This window comes from Pocillopora verrucosa, chromosome 12, assembly GCF_036669915.1.
Source record: "Pocillopora verrucosa isolate sample1 chromosome 12, ASM3666991v2, whole genome shotgun sequence".
Taxonomy (NCBI): Eukaryota; Metazoa; Cnidaria; class Anthozoa; order Scleractinia; family Pocilloporidae; genus Pocillopora; species Pocillopora verrucosa.
The window spans coordinates 14,172,108-14,184,326 of NC_089323.1; the positions used below are offsets into that span (position 1 = coordinate 14,172,108).

General features: G+C 37.7%; 1 protein-coding gene across 1 annotated transcript; it reads left to right on the forward strand.

Moving 5' to 3' along the window:
• Positions 1-2,205: 2,205 nt before the first annotated feature.
• LOC131783716 (methylcrotonoyl-CoA carboxylase beta chain, mitochondrial) lies at positions 2,206-12,190 on the forward strand. The gene is made up of 14 exons (XM_059100479.2): positions 2,206-2,960; positions 4,214-4,288; positions 4,938-5,057; positions 5,296-5,354; positions 5,941-6,047; positions 6,892-6,971; positions 7,069-7,160; positions 7,558-7,615; positions 8,262-8,417; positions 9,271-9,327; positions 9,696-9,794; positions 10,579-10,646; positions 11,376-11,457; positions 11,537-12,190. The coding sequence occupies exons 1-14, from the start codon at positions 2,385-2,387 to the stop codon at positions 11,615-11,617; spliced, it is 1,710 nt and encodes a 569-aa protein (XP_058956462.2). The 5' UTR covers positions 2,206-2,384; the 3' UTR covers positions 11,618-12,190.
• Positions 12,191-12,219: the final 29 nt, after the last annotated feature.

The window sequence follows — 12,219 nt, forward strand, 5'->3', positions numbered from 1 at the left end:
CTATTATGACATATGTAGAGAACGTCGATGCGAACCTCCGTATGATTGTCAAGGACTATTGAAAGGTCTATATTTAACAATTGGTTCATACGTCAGCGTGCGTTCATCGAGATATGAAGCACTTGGTAAGTTTGGAGAGCACTCAAGAAGCTAGAGTTGCTCGAGGCGTAGCGCACACAGACGTATGAACCAATTGTATTATAAAATTTTCAACCCTATGGAAAATTTTTTTTCTCGAGGGATTTGTTTGCTGACGTCATGAGCGTACACAATAGGAATATGAGGCACGCTCGCGCAATTGAATTTGATTAGACAAATTTACCAGCTATGTTATAAAAAGGTCTGGTAGATATATATATATATATTTACAAATCATATACATCGCAGTTCAAATCAGCCGTGCGTCTAGATTAAAAAGGGTTCGGGTTATTATGACATAAAATACACTGGAAAACCTAACTGGACATAGTGTGACATTCTAAATACGCTAAATCTTATGTTTCAAGCGTAATTTACTTTAAGCTTCCTAATTTTTTTTTTTAATTTTTTTTTTTTAACAATTTTATTTACAAGACGATCACTTACACTACTTACAGTATTAATTACACTTACATTGTACTTGCTACTTACACTACTGATACTTATACTTACACTAATTATGGATACACTACATTACGATACATGTATTACAATACTATTAACATTAATTTAATTTACGGTTGGTGTGTTTACAAAGTTCTTTTCAATTAAAAGACAATCACAAGTAAACATACAGGTCTCAAAAATGCTGCATTTCTTTGGATATTTACTTTTGATATAGCTTAAACAAATATTTATGAAATTAAGTTTAAGTCTAACCTAAAACAACAGCAGCATGAAAAATTAAAGTAAAAAAGCCCACGTGCGATAAAATTTCGGAAGTTCTTTTTTTGCGGACGCGATCTCTTTTAGGATTTCAAGTTTTCCCGTGATGAACGGTAGGAAGATTTGAAAATCTAAGATGTCTCCGCAAAGGCTTGTGCAGAAAATGTGATATTTGGCTAACAATAGGCAATAATTTAGGACTTGCCAATGCTTTGTCCTATAACGCCAGCCATAGAGTATATGACTTGTGGATAACGTTATTGTTTCATTTGTTTTTTGGTGCCACCAATCTTGAAACAGAATCCAGAAGTCGAGTATTAGTGTGCAGTTTATTAATAGGTGATGCAACGTTTGTTTTTCTGTATTGCATAGGTTGCATAAGGGGCTCTCTGAAATGCCGTCTCGGTAAAGAGTGGCGCGGGTTGGAAGCACGTTATGAATCACTTTATACTGAAACATTATTATTTTAACTTCGTTTGTAACTTTAAATGGCATAAGATAAACGTTCTTGATGGTAGTTTTTGTAAATCCGTGGCGTAGAATTTTGGTTTCGGCAGTGGGAGGAACAAAGACAGTGTTTAAAAGAGAAGAGTAAATAGAACTGTTTCTTAGGCTGTTTACAGTAGTGTTCGCGTGTGTGACGTTTGGAATAGGGTTTGTAAGAATAGCTTTCCAGTCTTTTGGGATTGCGTTGACCAAGCCATAGTATGTGGTGAAAGGCACATTTAAATTAAATTTTGTGACAAATTCATGCCACTTCAAAAATTTCTGATTTTGGTTTAAAATGTCGCTTATCTTAGTAATACCGGCGGGTAAGCTTTAAGCTTCCTAATTGGTTCATCGCTCTCCCGTCAAAATTCTAAACCAATCAGATTTCTTCAGTATTGTGCAAGCGCCCTCTACTACTTTATTGAGACAAAACCAAAATTATTCGATACTCCTCACCCCAGCGCCGGAGACAAATGATGACCGGTCCCTAATTATCTTTGCATTAAAAACTCAAATACAATTGACGTCGTTTTCAGTAAAGAGTCAAAGTGAATTAAGTCCATCTGGGGTGTCCTATCAAGTCAGCAACTCTGGTATCAGTGCACCAAAAATGTGCGATAGTAAAGGGTAAGTGCTGGTCAAACCGACTCAGGAGCACTCCCACAGAAACACTGAAAATCCAATGTGCCTCTGAAATCCTAGGCGGTGGTTAAGGACCATTATTAGGTATAAAAAAAGGTTAAGTAGTTCTAGATGTTATCTTCTTCGAGTCCGTCATCTGTTGTTTCAACCGCGCAGCTCACGTTGCGAATGGACTGGACATACCTTATTAAGGCACCTAGCCTAAAAAACCAAGATGGCGCCTATGAATCAGTTTTTTCCGAATCCAATAATTTATAAGATATCGTTCATGGATTGAATTTTTGTGAAAATCGAGTGGATTCATCACCTCAAATAAGAGAGAGATTATTCCTCTACAAGGATTTACTGGCTTACTTCGTTGTGGTTTTCCTTTGATTTTCGACGATACTATGTCTAATAGTGTTTTTTACGGGACATCTCGCTTACGTGGAATATCATCGCGACTCGCAGGATCACTTTTGTCTAACCCTGCATGGGCTAAACCAGTATCAAATTTTCCTAACTTTAAAGTTATTGACGGCTACGTCGATAGAAATAGTCCAGCGTTTTTATCAAAGCTAACTCAACAAACTGAGATTCTTAAATCGTTTAAAGAATTTACAAATATTGCGTTGCTGGGTGGTGGTGAGAAAGCAATTGAGCGGCACACGAAGAGGAACAAAAAGCTTTTAGTTCGAGAGAGACTTAGTAAACTATTGGATGACGGAACTGACTTTCTCGAGTTGTCACAATTCGCCGGGCTTGATCTTGAATATGGCAACGTGCCAAGCGCAGGAGTGGTGTCAGGAATTGGACAAGTTGCAGGACAGTTGTGTGTCATCGTTGCTAATGATGCCACAGTGAAAGGTGGAACTATTTACCCTATTGCAGTTAAGAAGCAGCTCAGGGCTCAAGAAATTGCAGAAGTGAACAAGCTTCCTTGTATTTTTCTGATGGATTCAGGAGGAGCATTTCTTCCATTGCAGGTAATTAACCCTGTTCATCCTAAAATCAGTATTTATATTTTCCATACTGTTCTCTATACAATTCTTAAGGTGCTGACAGGGAGAATTTGCTCAAGAATCAAGAGCTTCTTCAGTTGGTGATCATTTTCATTTATTCTCCTGACTTTTATGTTTGATTCAGGGGTGATTTTGTAAGGAGAAATTAGATGTTAGTCACTAGGGGTGTCTATTCCCTGATGGATAGTAACTAATATGATGGTGTGCTCTTGTGAACAAAAATAAACAAAAAAAAATTATCTAAACTTGTTAAGTTTTAATTAGCAGATTAACCAGTATGGTAAAATGTTTACTTAATTTGTCCTTAATTTCTGTTGCTCTATAATTATGGTTATCATTATTTTTATTATCAATATTAGTATTATTATTGCTATTTTTGTCTCTGGACCAGGTTATGATCTATTGATATGTGTCATCTCTGCTGGTTTTAGGCAAGAACAATTTGCCCAAGGTTACCTGCCATTTTGGCAACACTTAACAATTTGTTTTTCAGCATTTTTAAAATGAGTTGAATTACGCACATATTTTGATTGGTTCTTACATATGATCTATGAAAGAAAGACACATGATGACATCACTATTAATAATTTTGGCTTCTTTATTATGTAAAACAATAATATTTTGTCTCTCTTATCTCCATCTCTCTTATTTCCACCTACAAACATTATGTTATTGACATTGCTGATCCTAGCAGTATGCAGGACATGTGTCATACAAACTTCGTAATAGACCTTGCTCACTGTGGAGTCTCTGTGGCTCAGGTAGAGTATCAGAGCACAGAATCTGAAGGTCTGAGGTTTGATTTCTTGTGGGGACTCAGAATTTTTTCTTTGTCCCACGCTTGTGACAAGACAAAAAAAGCATCTTTCTTTAATTATATTTTGTGTTTCCATGGGTCCTTGCTTCAGTAGATCACAGAAGACTTCAAAAGGTGGTGAGAACATCAGCTTCACCTCACGAGCCACTTTTTTGTTCTTACCACATATTTGATGTTATCTATAATCTACTACTGAACAGACAACATGTAAATTTTTGGTTAATCAACACATTACAGTAACTGTTATTAGTACCACTGTCATTATTGTTTTTATAATACCCTATTATTATTATTGTTATTATTGTTATTATTATTATTATTATTATTATTATTATTATTATTATTACTATTTTAAAAACTGTCAGTAATTCTGATTGCAAATTTACTGGTCTTACAACAGGCTGACATATTCCCAGAAACTGGTGGGCGTGTGTTTTATAATGAGGCTGTGATGTCAATGAATGCAGTTCCAACTGTAAGTTGATAATATTATTATTATTATTATTATTATTATTATTATCATCATCATTGTGCTACATTATTAATCCATTAACTCCCAGGAGTGACCAAGACAGAATTCTCCTTTCAATATCAATACAATATTGATGTATATGAAAGAAAGACACATCGATGACATCACTAGAGTAAAAAATTTTAATGAGGGGATTATTAGTTGATTTAATACCAAATTCTTCCTACTAACATCATAAGAATTATATGACAGATAGTAAGGAAAAATTAATAAGGAGATCTTGGGGGTGAATGGGTTAAGCAATAGATGGCTCTTTCTGTCAATTTACTGGCCTTATGTTACCCATGCAAGATGTTTGGTGGACACAAGAACAATTTGTCAAGTTTATCAGCCAAGTATGAGTGATTCACAAACTTTTTTCTATTGTTCTCCCAACATCCCAAGTGGGTCAATATACCAGTAAACTGATAGAAAGTGCAGTTTAATGCTATTTTTAAATAAAATTTTCTTTTCTAAAGGTTTGCCTCTGCAATTAAAGACAGGATGCTCGTAATATCTCAATTATTTCTTAAACTAGGATCAGGTCTGGTTGTGCAGGCCAATATAATCCAGATCAGACCATTGTCTTGATCATTGGGACTTGTATTTACAGATTTGTGTGGTGTGTGGATCTTGTACAGCTGGTGCTGCATATGTACCCACAATGGCAGATGAAGCTGTTATTGTGGACAAAATTGGTACAATCTTCCTTGGTGGCCCTCCGCTAGTAAAGGTAGGTCATTATGACTGAGTATATGGGCATGCAAATTGGTGAAATTTTTGCAAACATTCAGGGCCCAGTTATAATGGGTGGATAACCATATCCAATGGATAAATTTCTATCCAGTGGATAAGTGAGAGCAGAATGTACTACACTGTCCACCAGATAGGGATTTATCCATTGCATAACCTTGGAACAACTGGGACCTGGTTTTCATTTCATTCTGAATTATGGACTTGTCTTGTTTTAGGCTGCTACTGGGGAAGTTGTCAGTGCAGAGGAACTAGGCGGGGCTTTGATGCACTCCAGGTATGCACAGTTAACAAATAGAATCCACAATGCCTAGCATCTGTTCAATAGCAGATCACAGATCATGTCAAAAATGTGGTAAGAACAAAAAAGTAGCACACAAGGTGCAGCAGAGTTTGTCAATAATGTTCTTACCACATTTTGAGGTCGTCTGGGATTTGTTATTGTATCAACCCACAGTAACATGGAATCTATTTGTTTTATATAATATATAAAACAAATAGATTTATTTATATAATAAAGAAGCAAACAATTGTAAATTGTGATGTCAGCTATGTGTCTGTTCTCCAATAGAACCAATTAAAATATGTGTCTAATTGTTACTTGCTTACATGTTCAGTAACCTCTATAAGATTATTAGTGGAATCATTGTTTGTATATTCAGGCATTTTATTAGATGTAAGACCACTCTAATCTGTTAGATAATTAATTTGTGCATTAAATATGTGTTAAATGCATTGTCCCCTGCCTCTCCAACTATGTTTGGCTCTGTCCTCAAAGTTGTGCTATTTCCATTAAATATTTAGAGTTTTTTGTAGTCAGCTAGTCTTCTGAGACTTATCAATGGTGCTGGTATTATTTTCAGTGTCAGTGGATGTACAGATCATTTTGAAGCTGATGAAGACAGTGCAATGGAAACAACAAGAAATATTGTAGCCACTCTAAATAGAGAGCAGTGGGTTACTTCATCAGGTGGGATCATTTTATACAACACTGTATAGCTGTAGTAAATGCAATCAGTCAGTTGGCATCTTGGTTAGCTGACTGGTCAGTTAGTCTGTTGGTCAGTCAGTTAGTCAGTCAGTCAATTAATCATTCCAAACTGTCAGCTTGCTAGTTGGAAAGTCCTTTCAGACTGTTCTTCAGTCACTCAATCAGCCTGTCAGTGTGTTGGTCAGTCAGGCAGATAGGTGGCCAGTCAGTCAGGGAGTTCAGTCAGTCAGTTAGTCAAGGAGTTCAGTCAGTCAGTTAGTCAGGGAGTTCAGTCAGTCAGTTAGTCAGGGCGTTCAGTCAAGCATTCAGTTAGGCAGTCAGTCAGTTGATGCAGTCAGTCAGTCAGTCAGTCAGTCAGGGAGTTCAGGCAGTCAGTCAGTTACTCAGTTGGTCAATCAGCTGGTCAGGGAGTCAGACAGCAGACAGGCAGAGAGACATTTAGTCAGTTGTTTGGTCAGTCAGTCAGTTGGTCAGTCAGTTAGTCAGACAACATACAAGTAGACACACAGACAGAGTTTCAGTCAGTTATCAAGTCAGCTAGTTATTTAGTCAGGGACTGACTCACTCAATCAGTCAACCAGTATATTTAGTTCATAGTTGTTCGCTTAATCTTATTGATGGTAAGTCAGTTAGTTCGTTGGTCGATCAATGCATTTATTTAGTCAGGTAACCACGTATGTGTTTGTCTCTGTGGTTGGTTTGTCAGTCAATCAGTGAACCTTTCTGTTTGACTGTCTTTCAGTCAGGAAATGTAGATAATGTTACGTTAGATCTGCATCCTCAGCAAGCGCTTTTTCCCCTTTATTCTTTTGTTTTTTTCTAGATGTACAAGCTCCTTTGTTTGATAGCGATGATCTTTTAGCCCTTGCACTATATGACAATACACAATTTCCTATGTATGAGGTGAGAGAGATTCCTCAGAGTATCAAACGTTGCTTTTAACATTTTAATTGCAGCGAAAAACAAGGTAACGAACGCCTCTCTGTAATTTTATGGTTAGATATTAGCAAGACTTGTTGATGGAAGCCAGTTCCAGGAGTTTAAAACCAGATTTGGACCAGAACTAATCACAGGATTTGCTCGTGTTCATGGGTGAGGTTTACATTGTGACATCCTAATTAACCCGTAACACCCTAACATCAGTATGCATATTTTCCATACCGTTCTCCATACATTTCCTAGGGTGCTGTTCAGGAGAATTTGTTTAACAATCAAGAGCTTCTTTAGTTGGTGATCATTTCGCTCATTCTCTTGACCTTGATGTATGCTTCAGAGGTGATATTGTAAGGAGAAATTAAATGCTGGTCACTTTTAAGAGTTAATGGGTCAGGATATGTCTTGGTGTAGTGCGCTCAAGTCAAACAATTTATCCTTACTTTTTTAGGCCGAGTGTTACTCATACCTTTCGAAAAGATTGTAGTTATCTGTGAATGAATCAAGGGGTTATCTTGAAAATACCTTCAAATCTGGTTTTCATTCTCCTCTTTAGGTACTTGGTCGGAATTATCGCAAATAATGGTGAATTAACATCTCAAGCGTCTTTGAAGGTAAATTTATATGATGTTAGTTCAGCTAAGACGAAATACAACATTGGAAACTTGTACATCAAGTAAAACCCGTTATCTAAAGTTACCTTAATAAGCCAAAAGTTTGGTCGTTGTTCCCTGCTCGGGTGGAGATCGGCGAAACTTTTTTTTGTTGGTAAATGCTACCTTAAAAAAAATTTGGATCACAACTTATCATTGGTGAGGAAAAAATAGCCAACAGATTTCTCTGTGTTTGGGAGTTGAAATCAAAGCGATGAACTGTAATGTGTACAACTCAAGTCCGTGGAAAGATCCGAGATTATTCGGAGAGAGGTTTGCCGGGGGTCTGGCACTAATGAATTACCAACGCTAGACTCGTTGTAGACTTCACAGCGTTGTTCAAGGCCTCGTACTTTCCCTCAGGCAAAGAAACGCTTGTCCTAAATCACTTATAAGAAGGGCATGCTCGCAAGCTAAATCAATGTTCACCCGCGTGTTATCGCGCAGAATATTTATTCTGACTTCTTATTGGCTGTCGGTAGTACTTTTCTTTTTTCTGATTGGTCAGTTTGTGATTACTTGGGTTTTGATGTAGCGTCAATCAAATGAAAAGTGTTCTTTGACCAATTATCTCCTTGTGACTTATATTTGTGAGTTTTCTTTTTAGGGAACGCATTTTGTGGAGTTGTGTTGTCAGCGGAACGTCCCTCTCTTGTTCCTTCAAAACACTTTGCCCCAGACTCACGCTGGTTTACCCGTAGAGAACAGCGCCTGTTTGATCAAAGATCAAGCAAAACTGATGTCAGCGGTAGCCTGTGCTCAGGTATGATGCATGGTTTAAAAAAAACTAACAGTCTAATGCATGATGGGAATTTCACGGAAAGTGATGGATTGAGGGACTTTCACGTCGCCAATGCTAGTTATAAAAATCTTTATCTGAGTGAGTGAAAAAGCATCATAGCAATGGACGCGATTCCAAAGTCATGAGTGGGTATAAAGTCACTTCATAATCGAGTGTACAGGGCAGAAACAGCTGAGCATCGTTTCATCGGTTAGCCTAAAAAGTATCATTCAGCCAGGTATCGGTTTTTTTTTTAGGAAAAGTAACTAGGGCCAAATGCTCTACACACAGTCATGAAAGCAGCTGTAACTTTTATACGCGATGCTTTCAATGATGATGGCTTTGCTTTCTTACCGATTCGTGCTTCGCGATAGAAAGTTGCTTGGTTGTGGACATGCTGTACTGCTTTGGAGTGCCTCGGAAAATTGAATTTGCTTTTGCGTTTGTTTATTTTCTTACCTTATCGCAAGACGAGAGTCGTGGCAAGATATTCATACCGGTAGGTTCGAAAAGCGGGCTCTGGGCGTCGAGACTGTCGACTCCTAGATTTACGTTGATAGCTTACTTTTGCGTGGTACTGTCAAAACAATGTGAGACTCAATTTTCTGGAAAGTTCAAAAAAGTTTTATATAAAGTTTTCATTACTGCCTGCTTATTTTATATCCTTTCTTACTCTGAGAATAATTTTTCTCATGATGAGTTCCTCATTTCGGTCGCTATTTATAAGATACGTGTAGTAAATCTTGGAAAGAAATAACGTCAGATATTTATTACTCTTTGAACTTCTTTTTAAACATTGACAAATCTTGAAATGGATTATTTATTTTTTAATCAGGTACCAAAGATAACTGTCATCATGAAGGGCAGTTACGGACCGAGCAGTTACGCAATGGTATGCCTATTGATGGCCTCTGAAGTAAAACTCTTACCCCGTAACTGATGTACACATGGAACACTTGACCAACGAGTTGATTAAAAATAAACAGATAAACAATAATTGGCAGCTTTTTTTCGATTCTTCGAATTGGCAACTGTATGTATTTTCAAATTATTTTTTGTTGTATTTGGCTAAGTTCAGTGTAACTAGGTATTACATTGTAAGTTGGCTTAGTCCAGGTATTTGAAAATAAGGAACAAAATGTGCCATGCAATTATCAAAGATTTTCAGGTCACATCCTCGATGTTGTTCATTTTGTCCCTTTTCATATAATCTGGTAGTATTCCCTTGAATTTTATTTTCATTTATTTATTTTTTTTCAGTGTGGTCGTTCTTTTAATCCGCGTTTCTTATTTACATGGCCCACGGCACAAGTTGCCATGGATACAGTGGAGGACATGGTTTCCATGTGTTGTGCAGAGGTAAGCTTGTTTTGGTTTTTGTGGTTTTTTTTTTTCGGATCAATAATTAGTTTCAATGGTTAAGTTACACATCCATACCCTTTGGATTGTCTTTCCGCCGGAGTAAAAGGCGTAGGCTAAAAAGACCTTTAACTGGAAAATTTTTGGAAGTTCAGGGAGAAACCATCTGACGAGTTATCGAGGGAGAGGTGGGTTAAATCAAACACTTTAAGTTAAAAGGAAGGAAATAGAGAGTAACAATCCATGTTAAGTAAATAACTGAAAAACCCACATTTTTAAGCCGAAAAATTTTCGCTGATGGAGAAAGATTTTGCCGGAATGGTTTTCGCACAAGGATAATCTTATAGTCTAATTTTACAATTTCCTACCACCGTCCCCCCCCCCCCCCCTTAAAAAAATCAATTTTTAAATTTTTTTTTGTGTGTGAAACGACCACATCCCCTTTGCGTTGTTCTCTCCAAATTTGGAGAGTATGGAAGGAGAAGGGGAGGGGGGGGGGGCGGCTGAGAGACCCAGAAATAAGGTTAGCCCAGTCACGGTAAACAGCAGAGATTACATCCTATCTCGAACACTTTTTGTATTCTTTGAATAACCAAGCAGTAAAAAAAACCCTTCTAGAATGTTTTGGAGAATGTTTTGGCAGTTTTCTCTATTGGCTGCAGGGCAACAGGAAAATTTCGTGTTGATAATAGTATCTTTAATCTCTATTTCTTATAATTTTCGTTGCTTCTTTCCACTTGCCTTACCTTTAAAACTTATTTTTTTTCTCCTCAATTTCATGTAGCGCGAAGCAGAAAACGATAGTTTGGACGAAGAGAAACTCGTGGCATTGAAGGAAAAGCTCAGTAACAAGTAAGAAACTGTTGCAATCTTACCGTATTTTGGCAATTCAGCCATTAGACTTGGAAGCTCAAAGACTGTTAACGAAGTAAATACATGCACCACCGAGGCACGCTAGTATGTTATGTCAGTGTACAAAATGTGAAGGTAGCGTAAATTCCATAGCCTTGATATCGCTGGACCTTAGAGACTGGCTATTAAGCGGCGACGAGTCACAGCAATCAATCTTATCGGTGCGAGATGGCACAAATTCAAACCAATATGAATTTGAGTAACTTGATGCAGAGATATTTGGCCCCAAAAAAGTCTTTTCACACTTAGTGAAGAATCACTGACAGGACTTTATTGAAACCAGTAACGGGAACGGAACTCTCGGACTTAAAGTACGGCGGTAATCCGTAAAACGATTTAAGATGGCGGTTGACAACGCGGTCTGAGCACCAGTTTCACCGCAACCAGTTTTTGGCAAGCGCTCTTCTAAATCAATTGTTTGAGCAATCAGCAAGAAGGAGAAGTGAAGAGCCGGTTTTTGACTTGAACTTTAAATCTTGCGCATTTTGTCATACTTTGTCTATTGGTTCTGTAACATTTAGGAGGGAGGACATTCGTCTCATCTTAAGTCTGATAACAATGAGACTTCGCCGCACGCTCTGAAACAACAAAAACTAGGCATGCGCAAAGCAATCTTGCACTAAGACCTTATCGAGCACAACTCCCACATTCCTTTCTTTTGTGAATTAGGTTTGAAAAAGAATCAAATGGTTACTACGGAAGTGCTCGTCTATGGGATGATGGTGTTATTCTACCTCAAGACACAAGGAAGGTACGTAACACTTTCAAAATCCCGTTGTGTCCAGTCTCTTAGCACCCCCCTCCACTCACGTTTGGTCATTTCTCCGTAGGTTCTGGGCCAGAGTTTACGCGCAGCGCTCTCCTCATTCCCTCGCGGACAAGGCAGCAATTTTGGCGTCTTTAGAATGTGACACTAAATTCAACTCTTACCATTTAAGGGCATAGGTTAGTCAAGTAGTTATGACATTTAGCTGTCTTTGATCATTCGCAATCTCACCCCCCTAACGTACACATCATACTTTGTAGATTTGTTTGTGTAGTATTTTATTTGAGTAAACTTTTCACAAATATGGTTATCACAGTTTGCTTCACCATATAGGATGCAAATAACAACTTGAACAAGTGCATATTACTTAATTGGCTATTTCGCGGTAATATAGAAAAACACCTAAGAGAAACTGAGAAACCATTAAACTCGTTCCCAGGGTCTCCTTTTTTCCCTGCCTTGTCTCTCTTCTCAACGACAAGGAAGGCAAAGGAGAGAACCTGGGAACAAAGCAGACTTGGGATGTAGTTGGCATTCCCATCTCACGAAGGAAACCTTATATATACACTACACAGAGGCCTAAACAGTAAAACACACTGATGATGGACCTTTCTCCAGCACCTGGGTGAGACACCCGTTGGCAAATGATCTTTTAGCTGAGTTAAGATTTGAGATAATCACAAGTATTTTTTATGTTTGAAGGATTTACGCAACACCCTTACTCATTCAAAAAGTTTGTGAATGTAT